Source organism: Rhinatrema bivittatum, chromosome 2, assembly GCF_901001135.1.
Source record: "Rhinatrema bivittatum chromosome 2, aRhiBiv1.1, whole genome shotgun sequence".
Classification (NCBI taxonomy): Eukaryota; Metazoa; Chordata; class Amphibia; order Gymnophiona; family Rhinatrematidae; genus Rhinatrema; species Rhinatrema bivittatum.
In genome coordinates, this window is record NC_042616.1 from 29,094,107 (window position 1) to 29,122,093 (window position 27,987).

General features: G+C 48.5%; 1 protein-coding gene across 2 annotated transcripts in view; it reads right to left on the reverse strand.

The window, feature by feature from the left end:
* Positions 1 to 996: 996 nt before the first annotated feature.
* Positions 997 to 27,987, reverse strand: part of LOC115085854 (zinc finger protein 11-like) — a 94,192-nt gene continuing 67,201 nt past the window's right edge. For both annotated transcript variants that reach the window (XM_029592359.1, XM_029592358.1), the window contains exons 3-4: positions 25,816 to 25,935; positions 997 to 10,570 (exon numbers count right to left, since the gene is read on the reverse strand). In XM_029592359.1, the coding sequence (XP_029448219.1) occupies positions 7,707 to 10,570; positions 25,816 to 25,935 (2,984 nt within the window). In that variant the 3' untranslated portion in view covers positions 997 to 7,706. The remainder of the gene's footprint in view (positions 10,571 to 25,815; positions 25,936 to 27,987) is intronic.

Genomic DNA, 27,987 nt, shown 5'->3' on the forward strand with positions numbered 1-27,987 from the left:
AAACGTTATGTTGTAAAGCAAGGTACGCTTCCTTTTCCTGTTGGTTTATTCTAATACCAGATTAGTGTCCTACTGTCACAGATGGAACACCCCCTTGCCTGTTGGTAATGTGAAAGCGCCCTACTTAGTCCGCTCAGGATTTACTGGCATCGATTGCTCCGTAACGGAGTGGAGGTACCGGGGCTGACCTGCTAGTGTCGGCGCTGACCGGTCCACCTGAAGGATTTCCTGGAGTTACTAGGCTTGCCTGCCTACTCAGGGACTACCAGGAGTCACCGGGCTGACCCGACAGTGTCAAAGGACAACTGTCACGTGACCTCTGGCCAGTCTGCCCAGGAGATGGGACCTGCTGCCCAATGGCTCTCGCCACCCTCACAAAATCAGAAACCCCCCCCCCCCCCCCAAAACCTATCAATCTGTCAGTCCTTCTCGGTCAGGGTGAGCTGACATGATTTAACCGTGATAACGTGCCTCAGCACTCAGTGACAGAGGGAGAGAGAATTCTCGCCAGCATAAATAAAATTACAGTCCGTGGCAAGGTGTTTCAGGGATAAGAGACGCTGGAGGAAGGAAGAGCACCACCACCTCCATTTTCTAACCAGATTCTCTTTAGGCTTGGGAGGGATCAAGGTCCTCTCTCCTTTCCAATTATCTGCCCTGTCCTCGGTCCCTGCCCAAACCTGGGACACCTCCGCCCTGGGATCTTAGGCGTCTGCTCCCGATTCCTGCCTTCTCCACCACACATTTTTCGCACTTGTTAGCAGGCAAACAGTTACTGCTGAACTCACGGTAACCGGGCTCATGTGAATCCCAGCCTGGGATACTACCGACTGTAGGCCCGTTTTGTTCCATGTCCCGCCAGGCGCAGGTACGGTGAGGACACACCCAGGAGCCCCAGATCCTGCAGGCCACCTGCACAGGATCCAGTCCGGAAAATACCTCACACGCTATCACGGACAGGCAACGCACATCACACTCACGGAACGACAGCAGACCCAAGGATAAGTAATATTTATTATATATGTGACCAGTTACAGTAACGATGCAAGAATAATTACATATATATACGTATATATACGTGTGTTATAGAATAGCACAAGTAACACAATGCAACAAATCCCTAACTGTAAAGCTACCAAGTCTGTAGGAAAGCGCAGGATCACAGCGGGTCTCTCAGTCCATCTGTCCGAGTCAGTCTCGTATCTTATCATGCACTGAGACTCTGAGTGTTTCGGGAGAGGGAGGGGGGCTATTCCCTTTCCCCCCAGGACCCACAGAGCAGCCTTCTGCCACTTGGCACATTGGATGTTCTCGGCTGGGGCACGTCGCTATTGTTAATTGCGCCAGGGATAGGTTAACCTTTAACCTCTGTGTCTGTGCCAGAGATCAAGTAAACCTTGAACTTGATGCCGGGTGCCTCTGTCTATTCTCACAGTTGCTGCAGTCGTGTGAGGTGCATTTTTTGTGAGACTCTGGAGTTCACCAAAGGGGAGTCAGGACCATGCTAAGTAATCCTACTACTCCACTGCTTATCCCTTGGCGTAAGCAATATGGAATCTATCTACTGTTTGGGTTCCTGTCAGGTATTTATGATTGGGATTGCCCACTGTTGGGAAACAGGATACTGGGCTTGATGGACCCTTAGACTGACTCAGAATGGTGCTTCTTATGTACCAGCCGCCTAGACATCCTCCTGTGCTGTGCTGAGCTCCGTCTGGTCTGCAGTCACCTCACGGCTGATGATTCACATCCTATTGGTTTGATATTTAAAGCAACTGAATTCAGATCTCATTGCTCCTGTATTTTCCCCCCGCCACCTGACCCTTTCTGCTGTGGTTTCCTGCTTCCTCCAAGGCAGGATATGGTTATCACTAGCTAGAAAGAGCAGAGAAACACTGTCTTTATATTTGATGAGGGTAACATGCCGACATGACCGGCAGCCCTCACTTGACACGGGGACGTGGGCCTGGGACATTGCCCACTCCCGAGTGACTCACCTTGGTCACCCGTCCTTCCCTCCTGATTTGCGGGTCTGGCAGGAGAGTGTCATCAGCGTGGCAGTGGCTTACACGTCATCACGGGGATTTTAAACCTTGCTTCTCACAAGCGCATTTGCAGTGCGATGTCCCCCCCTCGGTCGTGGTCTGATATCAAGCAGTAACGTGCGGAAAACAGCGTCAACTCGTGCCCACGAACCTCGGCACGGGTACCGCTGGTGAAGCCGACAGTCAGGACGTGGCAGAGCCGCGTGAGAAGGCAGTGGGAGCGGCACCGTCTTGAGTGAGTGGGTTAGGGATGGCTGCGGCCTGCTTATTGAACAGCACAATTCGGAGGCGAATACAGGCGCCAAAGACTCAAATTTTTGGTGTGCAAAAGTCGATTGGAGTGGTAAGTGGCAATCAGTGTGTGGGATTGGGGTATGATCAAACATTGGTGGAAAGTGAACAAGCGGTGTGCACCCAGGCATACAAGGGTAGCCAGCCAAGGGGGACCAGGTGAAGTATGTACACCCTAGAGGAGCTCATTGTCCGAGTGAGTCATCGGCATGGCCAATGCAGCACAAAAGCACACATTGTGCTCCGGTGCCCATTACAGAACAGGGGTGCGATCTCCTCGCAGGCAGGAGTCGTCCCAGAAAGGAGAGCAGAGCAAGCAGAAGGAAGTGCGGAAACGAGATGCAGGTTACAGGGGCAGCTCAGATTGTGTCGATGCAAGGTGATCCCAGTTACGAGCAGGCAGCACCGGATACCCAACAAACACAGCAGGCACAGTCTACACCCCCTTCGGGCATCGCGGAGAATAGCAGGGTCAACCCCTCATGGTCATGTGGGCGGCATGGCAGGATTGGCTGGTCCGGACCAAGTCAGAACGCCTTCTTTCATGGCACCCAATGGGCATCCGGGCCAGCTTGGCCTTATCCCCCCCTCACATGCAGAAGTTGCCCCAAGTGCCCTGGTCCTGAGGTCCCAGTTTAAGCAGGTCCTTCCAGCAAGGCATCGCTAGCCCATATCAACCTTCTTCACTCCTGCTGGGGTACTGGGCAAAGAAAGCAGGTTCTCTGAAAGACACACGAGTTGTTAGCACCAATCGTGGCACGTGTTACCATCAATTTGTGAATCTGAATTCAGAATTAATTTGTTTGCGCATCAATTTCTTTGGCATTTGTTTTGGGAGTGAGAGCAAGCTGATGGTCGCGGGTCGTAACGGCATCCTCTTAAAGAGAATGTCGTGATTTCTGAGCAATCGCTGCAAATCCTGATTCACAGGGCAGGTGGTTTCTCAGGGTTACTTGTCCCGTGAGTTAACTTGCGAAGTTACATGGCCTCACGTGGTAAACATCTGCTAGTTCATCTGGGTCAGGGCCCGCTCACCAGGTATCAATTTTCAGCCACACTGGGGCTTTTTCATTGACCAAACTGAGATTCGATTCATGGAGTTCGGCACCCACTCCGTAGGAACTGGAGCAGCCACCAGCACGGCTCAGGTGGGCCTGCTTACAGATACCATTCAAAGAACTGGATGGTGCAAGCCGTCTGCGGTGAATATCAGATCGGGTTTAGTCTCGCTAACGAGCTTTCCTTTCAGATTTATCCCGGGGAGAAGGAAGGTCTGGATTGTGGGACGCTCCTTCGTCCACCGAGCAGGGGGAAGGGCCTGTGCCCGGACTTATGGACCACGTTTGGGTTTGGCCACTCGTGGGGGTCCGCAACGCATGGACCGGCAAATGGGGAATGTGATGGGAGCAACTGGTACCTATAACTGAGGCGCAGAAAGGACGGTGCCGCACGACTGGATGTCTTAACATGTCTCGGTGGCAACGACCTTGGGTTTTTTTTTCTCCTGCATACAACGGATCCGATGCATAAAATCTGACACGACCGAGTTGACTTCTTTGCTCCCGCAAACTGTTTTGTTCTGGTCAGGACATTCGGCATAGCAAATAGCGCGAAAGTAAATGATGGGGGACGCGGTTGGAACAAAGTGAACCGCCAGGCCGGCCTATGGGCCCGAAGGTTGGGAGGGCAGATTAGGCACAAATGGGTCTGATCGCGCCGATAAGACATTGGATATGATCTGTTTTAATGACGCCTTACAAAGCGCTTTACAGCGAATGTTTTGTTAGTTGCTAAAGCCTCAGCAAGATATGGGGAGGCATAAGGCAAGTGGGACACTACCTCATGCTGGTGGCAGGTTCTCGAACCGGTGGGCTGTCTTGTAGGGCGGCCCAGATGGCCCCTTGCTCGGGAGCACGGCGGGGGGGGGGGGGGCCAGGTATGAAGGTCGTCTTGCTTGGCTACGGCATACGGCTGGTGGTGGTTGACACGGCTGGTGTCAGGGACTGGAAACAGTTATTCTTTCTAATAAAGCAGCCGCCTTATTCATCCACGCCATGACTCCATTTGCACTACTGAAGGTGGGATTGGGGGAGGGGAGGGGCCAAACGTTCACAGCACCTCCCAGGGTTACGACGAGGGCACGTGCCAAAGTGCCTGGCAGCCCCTCACTTAACATGGGGATGCAGGCTCGGGCATTCCCTCCCCCACCCCAGTGACTCCACCTTGGTTGCCCGTCCGTCCCCCCCTGAGCGAGTGATGTCAGTGCTTGAGTGACGTGAAGTCGGAAGGCTTGCAGGTCATCGCAGATCTCTTAAAACCTGCTTACCGCAAGCACCATGGCCTCTTTGGTCGCCAGCATTCCCACCCACCTTCCAAAGTTCCTGGATTTAAAAAAAAAAAAAGGGGGGGGGGTGTAGTGAAGGGGCAGATTTGGGAAGAAGGCCTCTCTATCTTGTGGTGATCACGGTATTTTGTTACTGTTATAGAGTAGCGAGTAGCTGTGGTAGTTGGTACCCATTCCCGTCTTGTAAACCGTTTCTTCTGTCCTGTGCACGTTGCGGATTCTCGAGCCGGCAGGTCATCTGGAGGGCGACCTGGATGACCCCCTTGCTCGGAAGCACATTGGGGGGGGGGGGGGGGGGCTGGCCCCGAAGGTCGTCCTGCTTGGCTCAGGCGGATGCCGGGGGTGGGTTTGACCCGGCTGGTGTCGTGGGTGACCACGTGGCTCAAGAACCGGAAAGAGTTGTTCTTGTTGATAATAAAGCCTGCGGCCTTATTCTGCCACTTGATGACTCCATTTGTATTACTGGCGGTGGGATCGGGGGGGTAGGGGGACAGGCTGAGCAGTCTTAGCGCCTCCCAGTGTTATTAAATTTCTATTAAAAAAAAATATCCAATACTGACCACTTTTGACTATTAACAGATAGGATGTATGGCCTTTTTTTCTGCCATCAAGTTTCTGTGTTTCTAGGTTTATGGAGCCAGTAAACAATTCCAAACCTGTGTGAGATTGTGGGGATTGCAAGCTGATTCATAGCGTGTATCTTATTCCATGCTATTAAAGCACTTTTCAATATCAGTTGCAGTCTCCTGTAGTACTCTTTGCTGATCTTTTCTCTCAGTGATGTGTGCTCAGTTGTTGCACCTTCCTCTGCTCCTAGATATTTACATGTACCTTCCTGTCTCACATTACTGCAGTCTTCAATTTAAGAGATGTTTTTAGTTTGGCTTAGTTTTTTTGTCCAAGAAATATGCCTTGGTACATTGATTGAGGGTGAATGTTACCCTGATGTCATCTGAGAAGCTCTTCACTACTCGGACTTGCTCTGCTAAGTGACCATCACAGGAGCTGTAAAATCTCAAGTCATCTACAAACAGTAGGCGAGATGTTATCTGTGGATCATTAGTGGCTCTAGGATTAAAGCTAAATCCAAAGCTCAAGGAGTTAATGAAAGCCATGCTTTCAGTACTGTCTCATAAACGATCTCTTTCACATGTACGACAACAATGAGCCTCCTTCATAAGCTGGGCGTGTTGGGTAAGATCTCAATATCTCAATTTTACTGCTAGGGTTTGCCTGAATACTTGCATCGAGACATGAAGATCGCAAGACATTATCTTATTTTGGTCTTAAAGGGTCCAAGTAACCGTATTGCTTCCTCTGTTTGTTTTTTGGGTTTTTTTAAATTAAATTCTGTGGTTTATCAAGTGCCACAGAGGGTCCATGAACAATCCCACCATGGCCTATAGCTGCACCTGGATTCTCTCTGTCTGAAGGCGACTCTGCACCATCGCTACCATCATCATTAGCTCTACTGCTGAAGCAAAGGACGAGCGCCTTTTTATCCTGAGTGATGTGTGGACCAGATGAATATTTTCTCTCTCTTTTCGTGTTTTAATTGCAGTACTCAGCTTGCTGAGATTTAGTTTAGATTTTATGCGAGGTCACCACGTGAAAGACTCAGTGCGAAAAAATGTACCGCATTTAGGGGCCGATGCAATAAAAGTGCGCCCAGCCCTAGCGCCCCGGTTCACACGTAGCCGGACGCGCATTTTGGATGCGCCAGACTAGCACCCGATGCAATAAGGAGCTTAGCGAATCCAAAATGCGCACCCAAACAAACCCGCAGCCGGCAGCGCCCATCACCTATAAATTCTATGTAAGTGAGGCTCTTAGCCATTACCCCTCGATGCAGGAAAGCGCCGGGCACCTAACGCATACTTTTTAACGCAGCAAATTTAACTACAGTTCTGGAGGCGGTGTAAAGTCAATTCGTGAATCAAGGGCTTATGAGAAAAAAAAAATACAGTCCTCCGTGATACGACGAGTGTGTCCTTCTACTTAGTATTGGTGTGACACTTTAATTTACTGCTTGCGGTGGAGAGAAATAAACGTACGTGAGCTTGATTAAAAAAAGGAAAAACAATTTCTTATGGCCGCCAACTTAGATGCCCAAAGCAAAGGGTGCTTGCTTAATAAAAGACACTTAGCAACCTCATCAAAACAACAGAAAAATCAGCCTGAAGAAGCGGGATTAAAACGGACGCTCGCATTGAGTGCCTGTTGCAACTGAGCGCTACAGACGCATAATTTTCCCCTAGCGCGCACATTTAAATACTGCATCGAGCGCCAAGGGGACATGGCTGCGCGCCCGTTAAGAGAAAAAAAAGGTGCTCAATACAAGCAGCCGTTTTCAGCGCACGTCTTATTACATCGGCTCCCGAATATTTTTCTCACACCTCAGATCTCTCAGGGCAGTTTCTTCTGCACAAACCTTGACAGGAATGAACCTCACTCATAAGCCGGGGTATGTCTGGAATGATCTCGGTCTCTCAAATTTACTGCTAATGCCCTTTTTATTACTTGCATTGTGCCAAAGAGAGCCTCCTTCTGGAGTTCACAGAGTATAATACGTATAGGCAACAGATCAAGGTGCGCTGGAAATTCTTCTCTCTCAGGTCAGTGGCACCCAATAAAATTGGGATTATTTTTGTACGTTTCTGCCACATTTTCTTGGTCTCTGGTATTTAAGGACCATTGCTAGGTAGTCTCACCTCTAACAACGAAATTATTTTTTTCTTTGTTTTCCCAGGGTTCCATTGCTACATCGAAGATAGAATGTTTACACAGTTTTCAGTTCATACTACCTTGTTGTACGGTTTTGTATACAGGCCTTCTGACGTCAGTACGTCACATCCAGTAACGAGATGTGTAATCGTTTCCAGCTTGGTTTTACAGAATCTGCTTTTGGCCATTTTACTATTCTTTTCCAGGCTGGCCGTGAACCATCTTTTCTGTGGTTCATTATCCTGTTCTCCAACTATCAATCTTTCATCTATAGGTTTGAATTCTCCTCTCCTTAACTGCTGCTATGTCAAATCACGATGCACATAGGGTTTCTTTTGTGTGTGGATTATTTGATGCTTTTTCAAATACGATTTCTTCCCAAAACTTTTATCACACTCAGTACATGTAAATAATTTTTCTCCTGTGTGGATTATGTGATGGCTTTTCAGTTCTGATTTCCAACTGAAGCTTTTATTACACTCAGTACATGTGTATGGTTTTTCACCCATGTGGATAGTTTGATGTTTTTTCAGTGCTGATCTCCAATGGAAGCTTTTATCACATTCAGGACATCTATATGATTTCTCACCTGTGTGGATTATTTGGTGCTTTTTCAGATGATATTTTGTCCCAAAGCTTTTCTCACATATAGTACATGTAAATGATTTTTCTCCTACATGGATCATTAGATGGATTTTCAGTCCTGATCTCCAACGGAAGCTTCTGTCACACTCAGTACAAGTAAATGGTTTCTCTCCTGTGTGAATTATCTGGTGCTTTTTCAATTCTGATCTCCAGCGGAAGCTCTTATCACACTCTGTACATGAGTATGGTTTTTCTCCTGTGTGGACTCTTTGATGCGTGTTCAGTTCTGATTTCCAATGGAAGCTTTTATCACACTCAGTACATGTGTATGGTTTTTCTCCTGTGTGAATTATTTGGTGCTTCTTCAGATGAAATTTCATCCCAAAGCTTTTATCACACTCAGAACAAGGAAATGGTTTTTCTCCTGTATGGAACATTTGATGGCTTTTCAGTTCTGATTTCCAACGGAAACTTTTATCACACTCAGTACATGTGTATGGCTTCTCTCCAGTGTGGAACCTTTGATGTTTTTTCAGTGCTGATCTCCAATGGAAGCTTTTATCACATTCAGTACATGTATGTTGTTTCTCTCCTGTGTGAATTGTCTGGTGTGTTTTCAGATGAGATTTATTCCTAAAGCTTTTATCACACTCAGTGCATGCAAATGGTTTCTCTCCCACATGGCTTATTACATGCCTTTTCAGTTGAAATATATTACTGAAGCTTTTATCACACTCAACACATGCATATGTTCTTTCTCCCATGTGGACCATTTGATTCATATTCAGTTCTGATCTCCAATGGATATCTTTATCATACTCAGTAGAAGTGTATGGTTTCTTGTCTGTATGGATTACTTGGTGCTTTTTCAAATAATATTTTGTTTCAAAGCCTTTACCACATTCGGTACATGCAAATGGTCTTTCTCCCATGTGGAATTTTTGATGGCTTTTAAGTTCTGATCTCCAGCCGAAGTTTTTATCACACTGCGTACATGCATATGGTTTTTCTCCTGTGTGGTTTATTTGGTGCATTTTCAGATAATATTTTGTCCCAAAGCTTTTATCACATACAGTACATGTGTATGGTTTCTCTCCTGTATGGACCCTTTGATGTTTTCTCAAAGCTGATTTCCAATGGAAGGTCTTATTACACTCAGTACATATGTATGGCTTCTCCCCTGTGTGGTTTGTTTGGTGCATTTTCAGATAATATTTTGTCCCAAAGCTTTTATCACACACAATACATGTGTATGGTTTCTCCCCTGTGTGGACCTTTTCATGAGTTTTAAGTTCTGATCGCCCACGAAAGGTTTTATCACACTCAGTGCATGTATATGGTTTCTCCCCTGTGTGATTTATTTGGTGCCTTTTCAGTTCTGATCTCAAACGGAAGCTTTTATGACACTCAGTACATGTGTAAGGTTTCTCTCCCGTGTGGACTCTTTGATGCAATTTTAATTCTGATCTCCAACGGAAGCTTTTATCACATTCAGTACATGTGTATGGTTTATCTCCTGTGTGGATTATTTGATGCTTTTTCAGATAATATTTTGTCCTGAAGCTTTTATCACACTCAATACATGTAAATTGTTTCTTTCCTGAGTGGATTATTTGATGCATTTTCAGTTTTGATCTCCAGTTGAAGCTTTTATCACACTTAGTACATGCAAATGTTTTTTCTATGTGGATCCTTTTATGTTTTTTCATGTCACACTGACCAATGTGGCTTTTATCACACTTGGTATGTTTAAATGGTTTTTCTCCTGTGTGATTCTTTTGGTGCTTTTTAAGTTGTAATGGACAAATGAAGCTATTATTGCCTTCACTAGAAGGAAATAGTTTCTCTCTTTTATGATTCTTCTGGTGAGCTTTTAATATTATTTTACTTGTAAAACTTTTTCCACATTCGCTGCATGAAAAGGGTTTCTCTTCAGGATGCACTCTCAGGTGTTGTGTCAGATGTTGCTTCCTCCTGAAGGTTTCCTTACATTTAGTCCGATGCAAGCCTCTCTCTGCACTGTGAACACTCAGGTGTTTTATAAGAGATTCCTTTAAGCTGAAGATTTTCCCACATTCAGTACACTGAAATGGTCTTTCTCCCATGTGAGTTCTCTGGTGTATTTCCAGGTATTTTTCCTGAAGGAAGTTTATTCCACATTCAGGACAGGGGAATGATTTATCTTGGTTGGTGTGGAATTTCTGGTGCGCTGCGAGCTGCTGTTCCTGATAGAAGATCTTCCTGCAGTCTGTACGTGTATAGGGTCTCTCTCCTCCATGCAGTCTCTGGTGTGATTGTAGAGATCTTTGATCTATGCAGCGGTTCCCACATTCTGTTTTCTGTTGCTCCATAGTGTAAGGTATAGCACTGGTTCTTTGCTCACAGGGAGTCACAGACTCAGCAGACTCTCCTGCAGGGTTTCTTGGACTCTCGTCTGGTTTATACTGAATCCAGCTGTTATTCCCCCAATCACAACATGGGCAGGTATCTCTTCTCTCTTCCTCCAATATGCTCTCCTCCAGATGTTTAGTCAGTTCCTCGGGATGTCTCTCCTTATGTCTTTTCTTGAATTCATCAATTTCTGGATAAGAAATAAAGAACAGACATTACTTGATAAGAAGGAGCATTAACACACCTCAGAGTGAACAAGGGTGTAAAACAGTCATGCCATCTCTCTGCGGCATTTCAGGATGAACTAGATTAGGGTCTCTCAAGCTTTGGTTTGTCAGGGATAGCAGAGTTGCTTACCTGTAACAGGTGTTCTCCTAGGACAGCAGGATATTAGACCTCAGACATGGGCGACATCATCAGATGGAGCCCAGCACAGAAAAAAACGTTTTGACTGCACACTGAGCATGCCACTATCCACGCGAGGTCTCCCTTCAGTCTTGTAACACAGAATTATGAAAAACAAAAACAGCAAACACAGGAGAAACCCAACTCTGCGGGGTGGTGGGCGGGTTTCGTGAGGACTAACCCCTGCTACAGGTAAGCAACTCTGCTTTCTCCTGGGACCAGCAGGATGGTAGTCCTCACTCATGGGTGAATACCAAGCTGCAGGCTGCTCCCAAACTTTATTAAACCCACTGGCACTAACCTTGTGCCACCGGGCACAACCACTCCGGTGCTGTCGAGAACAGAGGGAGACAGCCTGAACCTGAAAAATGGGCCCCAGGCAGGAAGAGCTGGGTTCTGCAGCTGAAAGAAATTCTGAAGAACAGCTTGGCCGAAGCTGCTGTCATGCCGGCCATCTCTGTCCAAACAGTACTGGGCAGCAAATGGGTGGCGAGAACTCCACGTCGCAGCCTTGCAGATCTTGGCCATTGGAACTGCTCATAAGTGGGCCATAGAGGTTGCCATGGCGTTGACGGAGTAGGCCTTGACGTGGCCTCCAAGCTGAAGGCCCACCTGCGCACAGCAGAAGGAAATACAATCTGCCAACCGGTTTTGATAGTGTTTGCTTGGTGACCGCAACTCCCAGTCTGTTCTTGTCGAAAGATATGAAGAGCTGCATGGACTGCCTGGGGCCTGCCATCCGCTCGAGGCAGGCAGCCAAGGCCCTCTTGCTCTTGCAGAGCTTGTTCATTCAGTTGCGAATGAGGCCTGGGAAAAAAAGGTGGACAGGTCAATTGCCTGATTAAGATGAAAATCAGTCGCCACCTTCGGCAGGAATTTAGGGAGGTTCTCCGGGCTCACCCCATCATGAAAGAACTTTCGTGTAGGGCGGCTACGTCACCAAGGCCTGAAGCTCGTTGACTCTGCACACCGAAGTGACTGCAACCAAGAAGATAACCTTCCAGGGCAGGTACTTCAGATCACAGGAGCACAATGGCTCGAAAGGATCTTGCAGGAGTCGAGCCAACACCACGTTGAGGTCCCAGGATACAACAGGAGAGGCTTCAGCTGAAGCCGGCCCCGCATGAACCGGCCCACTATGGGCTGCGCAGAGACGGGCAAACCGTCAACACCTTGGTGGTAGGCCCCGATGGCACTCAGGTGCACTCTGACCGAGTTGGTGTTCAGACCAGCATCAGGGAGGTGCAACAAGTAGTCAAGCAACCTCAGAGTGGGACAGGGGAACAGGTCCAAGCCACGAATCTCACACCAGACGGAAAACCTCTTCCACTGCAGGTTATAAGACTTCCCGGAAGCTACCAGGACCCGAGACGCACTGTCAAAGAGGCCAAGGAGCTGCAGGACTAGCATTTCAACATCCGGGCCATCGGAGACAAAGCCCTGAGGTTGGAACAGCGCAGCCTGCCCTGATCCTGCGAGATGAGGTCGAGGGAGGTCCCCAGACTGATCAGTTCTCTGACAGAGAGATCCCGCAGGAGCGGGAACCAGACCTGTCTCAGCCAATGGGGGGGGGGGGCTATGAGGATCATGATCACCCCGTCCTGCCGGAGCCTCAGGAGGGTCTTCATCACCAGAGGAAGCGAAGGATACGCATACAGGAGGCCCTCGCCCCAATGGCAGGCAAAGGCATCCGAGGCTGGTCTTCCGTGCCCCCTGGACAGGGAGCAGAAGTGGCTCACACCTTGTTGCTGCAGGGAGAGGCGAAGAGGTCCTCGGTCCGGGATCCCCCAGAGATGGAAGATGCGATCCGCCACCGCTTGATCCAGGGACCACTCGTGGGGCTGTAACGCTCGACTCGGCCGGTCCGCCACCACATTGTCCGACCTGGCCCGCAGGTAGATGGCCCGCAGCAGCATGCCCGGGGACTGAGCCCAGGACAAACTCTGGGACAGCCTCCTGACAGAGGAGCAGCGATTCAGTAACTCCCCGCTTGTTGATGTACCCCACTGCTACCCGACTGTCGGTCTGGATCAGGACCGACTGACTGGACAAGCGATCTCTGCATGCCCAGCGCGCATACCTGATCGCCTGAAGCCTCCTGAGCAGACCCCAGGCCTTGTGTGCGGAGACCGTCCAACCTGCGCTCGCCAACCCACGGTGGAAGCATCCGTGGTAAGCACAACCTGGATAGGGGGGGAGCTGAAAGGTAACCCCCCTGCTCCAGATTGGACACCATGACAGGGAGGTAGGGAGAGGTGGCGTGACACGAATGCAGCCACTGAGACTGCAGGATCCACTGAGCCCTCCGCGTGGGTAAGCGGGCCAAAGGAGGAACATGCGCAGGTGCGGCATTGTGACCCGCTAAGCCAAGCAGAAGTCGGGCCGACACCTGCCGGCTTTGGCGGGCTAGACTCGCCAGAGACGCCAGAGCAAGCACTCGATCGCGAGGAAGAAAGGCCCCGGCCTGCGACGTGTCCAGGCGGGCACCGATAAAAGTCCAGCTGAGGGGAAGGGGTGAGCTGGGACTTCACGTAGTTTATGACAAACCCGAGGGACCCCAGCACCTGAATGGTCAAGCGTAGGCAGTGCTCTTGACCAGTCAGTCGTCTAAGTAGGGGAACCCGTGCACCCACTACTGCCAGGCATTTGGTGAAGACCCGTGAGGGCCGAAGCTAGGCCGAACAGTAACACCTTGTATGGGAAGTGGCTGTCGCCCACGAGGAACCGTAGATACTCCCGTGACCGGGGAAGATCTCAATGTGGACGAATGCATCTTTTAGGCTGAGGGAGCAAAGCCAGTGCCCTCTTTGCAGGAGGGGGGAACCGGGGTGCCTAGCGAGACCATCTTGACCTTTTCTCCTTGCAGATATTTGTTCAAGGCCCTCCGATCCAAGATGGGGCGGAGCCCCTCTGTTTTCTTTGGCATCAGGAAAATTTCGGGAGTAGAATCCCTGCCCCTGCTGACGCGGCGGGACGGGTTCTACTGCTCCGGGCATTACAAGGGCGGAGAGCTCTGTCCAGAGAATGTCCTGATGCGGGGACTGGCCCCACGAGGGGGGATGGGGGAGAGTCTGCGGGGACACCCAGAACGTTTAACCGATACCCTTGACAGATAATGGACAGGACAGGACAGGTGACCTGTGGCCAGCAGACCTGAAAGAACAGTAACCGACCCCCGACCAGAGGTCTTAACGTCAAGGGTACAGGTACGGGGGCTTATGCTCCCTCGCAGCCAGTCAAAACCCTGTAGCGGGGCTTTGTTGGGGAGCCGGTTGAGGTCTGGGAGTCCACTGTTGTCTAGAGCGGCCCCTAGAACCCACTCGTGGCGTACAAGCCTTTGCCCGCCATTGGGGGTGAGGCCGGAAGGCGATCGAAGGACCCCCTGTTGATCTGATGTGAGGACTTCTTGGTGGAGGACGTAGGGTCTGATGTACTGGCCAAGAGATGCTGGAGGTTCTCATGATGGCCCTTCAACAGAGCCACAGCATCTCTTACAATGTCCCCAAACCGGTTCTCGCCAGTATAGGGCAAGACCTCCAGCCAGAAGTCCGAAGCTCGGAGCCACGTCATTCTACCATCACCGATGCCCGTCGCTGCCACCCTAGCTGCTGTTTCAAACACATCGGAGGTGGAACGCACCTCGTTGTTTGCCACACTCCAAGCCTTGCTTCCTGCTGTTGCTGGGGGAGGGCTCCAATAACTCTTGAACCGGTTTCCAGAGGTTACGAGTGTACCGGGTCATGTACAGGCAGGCGATCAGCATAGCGCCCTGGTACACCTTCCTCCCTACGGCATCCAATGCCAGGTGTTCCTGACCTGGAGGTGCAGAAGCGCGGGTGCGGAAACGCTTGGCTTTTTTGAGGGCGGACTCCACCACTACTGACTGGTGCAGGATCTGCCGCTTCTCACACCCCAAGGCCTGCTTGTACCAAGTAAACCACATCCGCCCTCCAGTGCTCCCAAATCCTAAGGAGAAATTCCTTAAAAATGTCATGGATTGGTAGAGCTAGAACCTCCTTTGGGGGTTCCACGAACTGGAGAACTTCCAGCAACTTGAGGCGGGCACCCTCCTCTGTAAGGAGCTGGAAAGGAATGGACTCTTCCACAGTCAGCACAAAGCCCACAAAGGTTATGGTAGGGACCGACGCCTCTCATCTGGAGGAGACAGGTCTGAGGGAAGGTCTCTTGGGTCATCTGAAGACGACTCCAAGATATCATCCCCCCCAGGGATCATATGGGGCATCCTCCTCGCTGAGGTCCTCTGGGGACCTTCATTGAGGACCTCCGTCCAAGACACCGGTGGCAGAGAGGGCACCGATGTACTCGAGGAACTGGGGATCGGACCGGGCAAAACTCGCGGAAGGTAGGCTGCGACACGTATGGCGGCGCCTGCGGAGAACATCATGGCAGGAGTGCCCGACGCACGCAGAATTCAAACAATGGTTCACAGAACCGCGCCAAGATATGGCATTAATAAAAACAGAGCTTGCAACCGGTGATAGGGGAACCCCGTGAAGACATCAGAAATATCGGCAAACGTGTTGAGGAGGCGGGGGTCGCGCTTTGAGGAACAGGCTGCGGGTATCGTGTAACTGCTGTGAAGAGGCAACAGCTCTGTCGAAGGCCGCGCAGGGTCTGGAAGAGCGCCTGGAAGACCTTGAAAACAAGTCTAGGAGGTCAAACTTGCGTCTCTAAGGGACACAGGAGTTAACCCAAATTTGGCTGAATCCATTCCATCTATTGAGCTGGAAAGGGCACATAAAGCCTTGGGGAAACAAAGAGGAAATCCGCCACGGGACACTGCGGTTTGCTTTCACAGTTTTACTTTAAAAAAAAAAAAGAGAGAGGGTGGCTACATTGGCTAGGGAAAAAAAAAACCAAATTCTGTGGAGAGATCAGAAGGTGGAAGTGTTCCGGGATTCGTCGACGGCTACCATTCGCAAGCGCAGGGAACTCCGGAGCATTATTGCTACACTGAGAAAAGAAGAAACGAAGTTCCGCTGGCTTTTTTCCGTTTGGCATTCAAATCTCATTTCGAGGCACCTCTGCTCAAGTGAAGCAGGTGGAGGGCAGCAGCGGATTTCCTGCGCAGCGTGGATGTTTCAGGGCCTATAGGAGCGCGCCCAGCGATCCTATAGTTTCCAGACCGGAGAAGAAAGAGGGCCAATCTAAACGGCAGAGGGGGCCAGGAACAAGCAAGCGAGAGACTCCCTCGTCACCTGGAACGGCGAGCGCGTGAGGATGGGGCTGTGATGGTGAACTCTGTTAGGAGTCAAGAGGCTGCGGTTCTTAAGGATCCTAATTCAGGTGCATCTCTGTGAAGAGTTCAAATGGGAGTACGAGTTACGTTATGCGTATGTTTTAGTAATATTTAGTTTACAAGGGGGGCTTGAGTGGAGTATTGGGGTCGATCACCTAATCGGGTGGCGTTATTCCTCGGAAGGGGTGGGGTGCATCTAAGGGTGGTTGGGTGCGCAATGGGGAGAGAAGGGAGAGGCAGAAGGACAACGGTGGGTTTTCTGGATATGATGGGCTTCAGCACGTACCCTGATATCTGAGTAGAGTGAGTGCTGTGCACGATGGCTGTTCATGTGACTGGGCGAAAGATAGAGGAAAAAACCTTTTACCTGTGTGTCAGATGGGGTCTCTAAAGATAATGTCTTTAAGTGTTAAAGGTCTGAACTCCCATAGTAAAAGGAAACTGCTACTGAAAGAAGCTGAGGCTTTTGGGGGTGAATGTGATCTTCTGTCAGAGCATGGACTGCTAAGCTAATGGTGTTGAAAAATTCCCCGCTCAGTGTTATGCCTTTGCAACTAAGGAGGAGATGTAACGTGATGCTGGATGTAAAGGCAGTGATTAGAGACACTAAAGGAAGATTTATTGATTTTGAAGGGGGACATTCACGGAGAGATGTTCACTCTGGTAAACGTGCATATGCCGAATTCCCACCAGGGGTTTCTCTTTGGCACCATCAAAGGGGTAGGCTGAAGGGCACCTTATTGGTGGGTGGAGATTTTAACTTGACCAGGTATCCTTTCCTAGACAGCGCTGGTGGGGATCAGGGAACCACCCGGAGCCAGAGACGCAGGTTGCAAGAGCTGATCGGTACACGGAACCTCTATAATGTTTGGCGGTTAAGGAATCCCACGGTACATGATTATTCTTTCTAGTCGAAGCCATGCGAGCCTTGTTCTCAGACAGATTCTTTTTTTTGCTGGATAAGATTCTGGTGGGATTCGTACAAGCTGCGGGAATAGGTTACATAACCTGGTCTGATAATGCCCCTGTGTGGGTAGAAATGAGGTTGGGTAGAGAACAAGTGGGATTTTGATTTTTGGTGACTTAATAAAGACCTGATAATCTGATAAGGATTTCAATGCTGGTTTAATACAGGAGACTGAGGAATCTCTCTTTAAACAATATGGGGGAGGTGGATCCAGCTGTGCTGTGGGAAGGTTTAAAAGTGGTTATGCATGGGAAACATTTCTAGAGCTTATCTTAAGGAAATAAAAGGAGAGGTTCAGATTACAGCTCATGCAAAAGATAGCTAAACTGGAGGTTAAGCGTAAAAGATGTAATGAGGAGCAAGCAAAGCTAGCGCTGGAGTTAGCTCGTCAAGAGTTGAAGGCATTAGATTCTGTGGAAATTGCATCTCAGTTGTTAAGGACCAAAGAAAGATATTTTGAATTTGGAAATAAAGAGGATCATATGTTAGCTAAGTCTTTAAAAGTACAGTCCTTACAAAGTCAAACCCTTAAGATCAAGGATAAGGCAGGGAAAATGATATAAGTGGATTTCTAACCACTTTGCCCAATTTTATGAGGACCTTTTATACGGTGGATGGTAATGTTAAGGAAACAGATACTGAAAAATATCTTAACTCAATCACTCTACCATGCCTGCCAGAGGAGGCAAGAGAATGCAGAAATAAGGGAGGAGGAGGTTATCGCGGATTTAAAAATGGGGAAAGCACCTGGACTTGATGGCTACATTGCCAAATTTTATAAAGTGGGTAAATCCCTGATATTTAACCATCTGGGGGAAAGAAGGAAATTGGCACAAGATGTAAATGTGGCAGGAGATACTGTAATCGCGAAAGGTGGGAGAGATCCTATGCTTTGTCGGTCTTATAGACCTATTTCGCTCATCAATTTGGATTTAAAGATCCTAGCGAAGGTTCTGGCAGTTCATCTGGATCAGATAGCGTCTTTTCTTATTCATGGAGACCAGTCGGGCTTTGCCCCGGGTAGACCAGCTGCGGACAATGTGCAAAGGGTTCTGAAACTTAGCTGGTGGGTTCAACATTATAGTATACCCACGGTCTTGGCAGTGGATGCCGAGAAGGCTTATGATAGAGTGCACTGGACCTACTTATTCCAGGTATTACATAAAATGGGTTTGGTGGTCTGGTTTTATGACATGGATCAAAGCCCTTTGTGATCAACTTAAGGCATAGTCAGAGTAAATGGGGGATATTCAGAAATGTTACGGTGGGCAGAGGTTCGAGGCAGGGTTGCCCGCTTTCTCTTGAACCGTTTCTGGAGATGGTTAAGATGTGACAGAGTTTTTAAAGCGGTGGAAGTCATATAAAATGACCCTATTCGCAAATGATTTGATGTTTAACATTTCGGATCCTGAGAAATCTCTTCACACGCTTTTGGGAGAAATGAGGTTTGGATTAGCGTCGGGGTTTAAAGGTTAATGAAGATAAATCAGACTTAACCTTAACTGGGGATTTGGAGGGGAACTTATGACAGCAACTTCCTTTTAAATGGGCGAAAGGGAGTCTGAAATATCTGGGAGTCCGGTTGGGGGCAGATCTGAAAAGCCTATTTGATCTAAACTATGGCACACTAGTAGATATTCAAGGACCTGGAAAGGTGGGATTCGAACCCCATTATCTTGGTTTGGCAGAATTTCTGTCTTTAAGGTGAACGTGCTTCCAAGATTTTCCTCCTCTTTTCAAACACTGCCAATTGCTCTACCAGCGAGAATGTTGAAAGAGTGGCAGAGGAAGCTTCTTTGATTCATCTGAAGGCGGCCAGTGAGGGTCTGTTCCAATCAAAGAACCAGGGAGGTTTAGGAGTACCAAAATTGGCTTTTTATTATGCTGCCTCACAACTCCGAGCGATCTTGGAGTGGCACTAGCAGAACAAATGAGAAATCTGGATAGAACTGGAGCGTGATATGGTTGGTTCGCCACCGACAGAGATTTTAATGTGGTCCGCGCCGACAGACCTGATTGTCCTTTGAAGGGGATGTCTTCTTTTATACATCACACTTTAACAGTATGGCGACAATACAGGAAGAGGTTGGTGGGTGACAAACAGTTTTGGCACCAATCCTCCTTTTTTGTTTCATAAAGGGTTTCCCTCCTGGGGCGTCAGCGGGTGCGGCTGCATATTGGATGGACTTAGGTATTGAAAGACTGGAACAGATATGGGACGGGAGGGCCATATACTCACTGGAGAATGCATCAGATTTATAATTTGGAGGAGAAGGACAGATTCTTTTATTTGCGATTAACATCTTTCATCAAATCCAAGGATCTACGAAAGAGCAGATCAATGTTTGAGGTATAATGCACAAGAGCTGACAGGGTGGATAAAATGATATCTAAAATATCTGAGCTATTAATTGGGATATTGGATCCCAAACCGAACTATGTTATAGCCTGGGAGAAGGATTTCTTTGGCCAGATTGAAGAAATGGAGTGAGATTTATGCTATCAGGTCACTGGGAAAAGTTTGGTGTCTACCCTGATACTGGAAAATAGGCAGAAGATACTATATATAGGTGATCTCTTACCCCAGTCCAATTAGGTACATCAGATCGCTGCTGGCGTAGTTGTGGGGGAAGGGGTAGTTTTTATCCTATCTGGTGGGAATGTACTAAGGTACTAGGGTATTGGGCTATGGTAATTACCGAAACTTAATTGAAAAGATGCTAAACTATTTTTTGGTTACTATTGGAGTGGATACATTGGAAGAACAGCACTGATATCTGATTCTTCATATCCTGGTGGGAGCGTGCTGCGAACTCACAGCTTGGTGGCATAAAGCAGATGTTCCCCAGAAAATAAATCTGCAGGAGAAATTAATTACCTGATCATTTCATTTTCCTTAGTGTAGGCAGATGGACTCAGGACCAATGGGTTTATGCTCCCCTGCCAGCAGATGGAGAAGGAGTCAGGTTTCAAAGCTGAAGTCACCCCAGATACACCCCTGCAGTGACCTCAGCACTTCAGTATTCTCTTCAAAAGCCACTGTGAACAAACTAATGAAAAAAATATGATTAAAAATGGATAACCGTAACTGTACTCAATCATTAAACACTGAACCCCACTAAGAATACAGATGCCCTGATCTAGGGACTGGATGACAGCTTACACCCATAATCTCTTGGAATAAATATCCGCTCCATGGGAAAATCCTTGGCACCATTTCCTAGTGTGCAGACAGATGGACTCAGGACCAATGGGATGTACAAAAGCTACTCCTGATCGGGGCAGTCTCCCGCCCCGATCAGGAGTAGCCCACGGTCCGGTTAACACCACACGTGCAAAGGCTGCATCCTCTCGGGCCTGTACATCCATATTATAGTATCTGCAGAAGGTGTGCAAGGAGAAGCACGTCACCGCTCGGCAGATATCGATGGGAGATAGCAGACTAGCTTCCGCCCATGAGACTGCCAGAGCCCTAGTGGAAGGAGCTTTAATTTGGAAGGGCGATGGCTTTCCTGCCTACCTCCTTAATCCAGCGAGCTCACAAAGCTGGTTCACCCTGCTTCCTTCCACTGTGAAGACAAACAGGCGGTCAATCTTTCGGACAGGTTCTGAAACTTCCAGATACCGCACCAAAAGTCTACTGACATCCAAATGACAGAGGAGGCGGTATTCTTCCACGTCCTTGTGCTTATCTAGGGATGGCAACGCAATGGACTGATTCAAATGAAACTCCGAGACTACCTTGGGTACGTAGGATGGAACGGTACAAAGCTGTGACCCTCCTGGAGTCATCCGGAGGAACAGTTCCCAACCCGACAATGCCTGTAGTTCAGAGACGTGATGGACCGAGCGTTTAGTCACCAGGAACACCATTTTCAAGGTTAATAAACACAAGGAAAGACTGCGCAGCGGCCGAAGGGAGGGACCTGCCAAAAATTCCAGTACTTGATTAAGATTTCACAAGGGAACCGGCCACATCCGGATGAGCCGACAGGCAGGTTCCGTTCACCTCACCCCTGAATCAGGAGAGATTCACTACCTGGACCTCCGAGGAGTTAAGGGTCAAGCCTTTATTCAAGCCAACCTGCAAAAATTCCAGAATTAGTGGGATTTTGACCGCCCAAGGGGGAACACCGCGTTCCTTGCACCAGGCCTCAAATAGTCTCCAGACCCGTACATATGCTAGGGATGTAGAGAACTTCCCCACGCGGAGTAAGGTGGCAATTTCTACCGCAGAATATTCTCACTTCATCAGGTGAGCCCTCTCAAGGGCCAGACCATAAGACAGAATCGAGTCAGATCCTCGTGAAGGACCGGTCCCTGCGTGGTGGTAGGCAGAGGAGGGTCTCCACCAGGAGTCTCCGCATGTCCACATACCACGGATGCCTGGGCCAGTCTGGAGCTACTAGAAGGACTAATCCCCTGTGGTTCTTGATTCTGCGAACGATCCTGCCCAGCAGGGGCCATGGAGGGAAGGCGTATAGCAGCTCTTCTTCTGGCCAGGCCTGAACGAGAGCATCAATTCCCAGGGACCTCTGATCTCTTCTGCGACTGAAGAATTGGGGAGATCCCCAGCGATCAGCTGAAAGGCTTTGACTGACAACGCCCTCTCTCCTGGATCCAGACTCTCCCTGCTTAGGAACCTATTGTCTGTAATTTTCCATTAGAGAAAGTCTAAGATGACTCCTGCCTTAATGGCATTGCAGACACAGTTCCAGTTCCGGTGGGCGACCACTAAAATAAAATATCTGGGAGTCTATATTAGCAAAGATCCCAAAGACCTTTACCAGTTGAACTATCCACCACTTATTCATAAAATCTTTCAAGACCTAGATAGATGGTCTGATCTGTACCTTTCCTGGTTCGGTAGGATCGCATCGGTCAAAATGAATATCCTTCCCCGGATAGGATATCTATTTCAGGCCCTGCCCATCTCCGTACCAGACGCCCTGATTAACAGTTGGCAAAGGAGGATATTCTCCTACATTTGGAAAAGGAGACCACCCCGGATCGCTAGGAATGTTATGTATAGACCCAAGCTGCGGGGAGGGCTTGGAGTCCCTAACTTGAAGTGGTACTATGTTGCTGCCCAACTTAGAGCCCTTTTTGACTGGCACAGGAAGGGTGAACAGAAACAATGGGCGGTGATAGAGCAACTACAAGTGGGAGCAATCCCTTTGGGATCCCTTATTTGGCAGCCCAAACACACACGTAGGTCCAGCCGGCCTTTACCACCAACTACACAGCATACGCTGTCGGTATGGGAGAAATGGAAACCTCAATTGATTGGGGACAGACGATTCTTTTATAGTACAAATCTATATCATATTCGTCAGTTCCCCCTGGGTGGCTCATCTAATGATTTCCGGCTCTGGGCTGAAAAAGGGATTAACTGCTGCGGGCAGCTCTGGGGACTAGAGGGCATGGTTACGTTCCGTTCCCTACAGTCCACCTATGATTTACCTCCCATGCATGTGTATCCGTACTTGCAGATGAGGCATTTTTTCCACACTGAACAGGTGGGGAGGGACTTAGCCAAAGGGAAAACACAGATTGAGGTCTGGAGCGAGCAAGCAGATACCCTACGGAGAGCCATGTCACAACTGTACAACTATCTCAATGGGGATCCTAAGGGCAAACCCGCTTACATGAGGGCCTGGGAACACGATCTCGCCCGTCCGTTAGCGGATGAGACTTGGGATCAGGTCTTCTTTTTCACCAAGAAGGGTACTCCACAATCACAATTAGCTGAAAACCGCTATAAGATTCTTTTTCGTTGGTACTGTACGCCTGAAAAGCTACATAAATACAAAAGCACGTACGACCCGAAGTGTTGGAAGGGGTGCGGAGAGCTAGGTACTTTTTATCATATGTGGTGGACGTGCCCATTCCTGATAAATTTCTGGGCCTCGGTCATGGCTCTAATACGTGAAATCCTAGGGATAGAGATAGTTCTTGGCCCTGAACATGTTCTGCTGAATATGCCCCTGGATATCTCCCACACTCAGGGGAAACTCATCACCTATATACTAGCAGCCGCAAAGTGTATAGTAGCCCTAGAATGGAAGTCTACTGGCCCTCTAGCTATTGAAAAAATATATCCTAGGCTGCACACACTAAGCCTTGTCCATGCCCATCAGGCTTCGCGCCGACCCGTTCTGGGGAGATCTACTCCGAAGGTCTGGCTACCTTACCATACCTGGCAACTCCGGAGGCGGTCCGAAGGGTTGGATGTCTAACTTCTCTGCTGATTGATCAGGGAGTCTCTCACTCTTACTTACTTACTTATCTCCAGCATGGGGAAGGGGGGTGGGGGGGGGGGGCGGGTTGGGAATACCGGATTTTGTATGGCGGTGTTATTATTGATATTACTTGAATGCCGGAACAATGGCTTGTATATGAACCTTGTTGTTATTTGCAGATTTATCTGTCTATGTATTAGCTGTTTTGTTGCTATACATTTCAATAAAAATGTTAATCAAAAAAAAAAAGAGAAAGTCTAAGATGTTATCTGGAATTTGAAACTTTCATGGTTTTATTATCAGTTGACTCTGTATGTTGGCTATACTTTTATAATAATAAAAATTGTCAATAATAAAAAAAAGAAAAGAAACTCTGCTCTGATGTTGTCTTTTCCTGCGATGTGGGAGGCTGAGATCATCTGTAGATGTATTTCTGCCCATTCCATAAGGAGGTCTATCTCCTGTGACACTTGCTGGCTCTTGGTTCCTCCTTGGCGGTTGATGTAGGCTACCGTCATTGCATTATCCAACATTATGTGGACTGCTTGATCCTGGAGTCTGTGGATGAATTGTAGACACGCCAATCTGACTAGCCGGGCATCCAGGCGGTTTATGTTCCAGCGCGCCTCTTCCTCAGTCCAACGTCCCTGGGCCGTCAGTTCCTGACAGTGAGCTCCCCAGCCCCGGAGGCTCGCGTCTGTCGTGAGGACCAGCCAGTATGGAGAGGACAGGGGCACACCCCTGCTCAAATGAGCTTCCTGCAGCCACCACTGGAGTCGAGAGCATATGCCCATCGGTAAATGGAAGCGAATCGAATAGTCCTGAGACTGCAGGTTCCGATGTGACAGTAGCGAGCATTGAAGAGGTCGCACGTGTGCCCTCGCAGATGGCACTACTTCCAGGGTGGCTGCCATCAAACTGAGAACTTGGAGACAGCTCCACAACGTCGGGCGTATCGTGCTCATCAGCTGACGCACCTGGGACATCAACTTCCTTATCCGCGTGGCCGGGAGGAAGACCTTGCCCTAACTTGGTGTCGAACCAGACTCCCAGATATTCCAAGGACTGGGAGGGCTTGAGGCTGCTTTAGTCCAGTTTTACGACCCAGCGGAGTTCCTGAAGGGAGGAGGTCACCCTGTTGCTCACCTGGAGGCTGCTGTAGGCAGGTTTAGGGGGTGCAGGGATCTGTCTGCTACAAGACACTGCCAGGTGCCCTGCCACCTTACTTGCCCATCCTAAGTCAGAAATAGGAACCCGGACCGAGGCCTACCTGTGAGGGACCTCGGAAATCACCTCAGGAATTCTCGACTGGGGGAGGGACCCTTAGGTACCACCGCAGGAGAGCGGGGCTCGTCTGTAGAGGTAAGATTATTTCTTGTTTGGAATTTTCTTCTTTGGTTTGGATTTTCTTTTTTTGAATTTGACAATTTTTATTCATTTTATAACAAATAACAAAATAAGCAAACACTGGAAAAGGAGGATTACGCCGACCCTTTCGGCAATCCCCTAAGCAGTAATCAAGAACCCCCCCCCACCCTCCTCCCCAACCCCTGTCCCCCGGACAGAATAGCATAAAACAGCATAAAGGCCGTCAAATCACCAGACACAGTTCGTGAAGGAGATATGTATATCGTCCTGCAAACACATGGCTATTTATAAAACGAAGAACATAAGTGGTACAGAGTATCAAACATATGGTAAAGTATTTGAGCAAAACAATTATACACTATAGGAAGCTATCCAATGCTTGGCCATCATGAGAACCTCCCAAGAATCAACCAGATACTAGGAATAGTTTATGACAATCCTAATGCAGCAACAAAAGGTTTCCAGGAAGTTATGAAGGAGGGAAGTCGGTGATGTCAGGTTTGGATTTTCTAATGCTGTGCAAGCGTGTGTATAGCCCCGAACTGCTAAGCAGACTGAGAAATACTGAAGAGCTGCACTTCCTGCAGGGGTATATGTACTAGGGGCTGACGTCAGATTGAGATCTGACTCCGTCTCCAACTGCTATCAGGAGTACACTATACCCATTGGTCCTGAGTCCATCTGCTACACGCTAGGAAAGTTCGGTATCATGGGTGGTAACAAAACATGCCATAAACCTTAACCTGCTTAATATGTTAATACTTAGGACTAACTCAAGTTTTAACAACTCTGAATAATTTTCTCTCATCTGCACAGTTTATCACCTCAGTCACTGCTCCCTTTTGCAGATCATTCATGAATCTGTTAATCAGCACAGGTCTGATATGGCCGGCGCCTATAAAAGTTAAACATGAAAGCTAATGGCTGTGCCATTCCCAGTAACCCAGCTGTGCTGTCTGACAGTACCGCAGGTGGCTGGAAACGCACTGAGGGACAGATCATGTTATGTAAATCACTCACTCTGCGGCTTTGGGTATCTGAATGTGAATAAATGACCCAGACACAAGCACTGCCTGTCACAGACACCCTGTGAGTGATTACAGAGATCTGCAGAGGAGCTTGTGAAGGGGTCTCTGCACTTCCACTCTCCAGCTCAGCAGTTTGACCCCGCTCCCTCTTATTCCTGCACTCACCTGAGCGGCTGCTTTTCCCAGTTCCTCCTTCCTCTGATCCCGGCTCAGCCCTGATGTACGGCTCTTCCCCTCGTTCAATGTGGGATATAATCTCAGGGGTGATGGTCGGGGAGCCTGTTCCTGGGGTAAGAGCACTGCATTAGGTTTCTCACAGTCACTCAGTATAATATCACTGCTCATTTTCTGCAGGAGGATTGCACTGAAGGGAAAGATGCACTGAGAGAGACATTCAGATACCTTGTGGGCTGCACCAGGGCCCCAGAATGGGACGTTTTCTATAGAAAAAGGCTCCAGGTACAGAGGTGGAAGGAGGGAGGAGGGAGGCTCAGAGGAATGAGGAGGAAATCTTTCTTTACTGAGAGGGCAGTGAAGGCCTGGGAGAGCTGAGCAGAGGTGGAAGAAAGCACAACAGGGACAGAAACTGAGCAGGTTAGGGGCAGATAGTGAGAGGGCTGGTAAGGACTAGTAAAGGAGAAGTCTACAGTCAGGAGGCTCAGGAGAGATACAGTATACAGTGTAAAGGGGGAGGGCCAGGGTAAGACCAGGTGGTCCAAAACTACCAAAAGGCTACTGTGTAACTAGTACCAGAACATTTACCCTGACAATCTCCGAAAGAGAGGGAACACAGCAAATTTCTCCGTGTCCCCTTAAGGTACAAATATAGATGGAGAAATACCTACAGTACCTGAATGTAATTCACTTTGAAGTGTTTGAAGAAGTGGAATACAAATTTAATGAATATTTTATTTATTTATTTATTTTATTTTATATACCGGCAACCGTTTGCACATCGTGCCGGTTTACAAATAACTTACAACCAGGGATATACAGGCAATGCCTTTACAATGAACAGATTGTAACATAAAACTCATAAACTCAGTGATATAGCAATAAACACGAAAGTAAATCAATAGGGGAGGGAGGGATATGGGTAGACGAGACAAAGGAGGGGGAGGGTGAGAGAGGATACATAAGGGAAAGATATGTATAGGGGTTCGAGGAAAAAGTGATAAACACATAGATTATATGCAAAGAAGAGTAGGCGCAGAGGAACAAAGATTGGGGGGGAGAGGCGTTTGTACCAACTAACATTTTAGGTTTGTAGTTCTTTGGGGGGGGGGGGGTGCAGGGTGTTGGTCCTGAGGAGGGGTGTTGGTGAGGGTGGGTGGTTGGATTAAGGTGTTAGTGAGGGATGATGAAGATTGTGATTGGGGGTATGCTTGGAGGAAGAGCCAGGTTTTGAGTTTCTTTTTGAAAGTGGGTGTGGAGGTTTCGGTGCTTAGGTCAAGGGGCATGGAGTTCCAAAGGGAAGGGCCTGCTAGGGAGAGGGCTCTTTTGGTGGTGGAAATGAGTCTTGTGGATTTTATGGAGGGGGGAATAAGGGTGCCACGGAGCGAGGCTCGGGTGGGTCTGGTGGAGATACGTGGGAGGAAGGGAGGGTTTAGCCAGTTGTAATGTTCGTTAGTAATACTTTTGTGGATGAGGGTTAGGGTCTTGTAGATAATTCATGAGTGAATGGGTAGCCAGTGGAGATTAATGAGGGTGGGAGTAATGTGGTCTTTCTTATTGGCATTAGTAAGGATGCGTGCGGTGGCGTTTTGAAGGAGTTGTAGAGGTTTGATGTGGGAAGCAGGGAGACCAAGTAGGAGTGCGTTACAGTAATCAATCTTTGAGAAAATTATCGATTGAAGTACTGTGCGGAAATCAGAGAAGTAGAGGAGGGGTTTAAGTTTTTTGAGGGTTTGTAGTTTGAAGTAGCAGCTGCTAAGAATAGTTTTGATGTATGGTTTGAAGGTAAGTTGGTTATCAAGTATAACCCCCAGGTTTCTTGTGTCAGAGAGAAAGTTAGGGGGGTGGATGGTGGAGGGAGAGGGTATGGGTATGGATGCATGTTTGGGGGAGATAAGGAGGAGTTCAGTTTTTTGCGGATTAAGGGCTAGGTGCATGTCGGAGAGGAGTTGGTTTATGGAAGCGAGGATGGTGTTCCATTTTTGGATAGCAGTGAGTGCAGAATTTGTGAAAGGTATCAGGATTTGCACGTCATCGGCGTAGATGAAGTGTGTAATACCAAGGTTGGAGAGGAAGTTTGTGAGGGGGAGCATATAAATGTTAAATAGGGTGGAGGAAAGGGAGGAGCCTTGGGGGACACCACAATCAAGATTAACAGGGGGG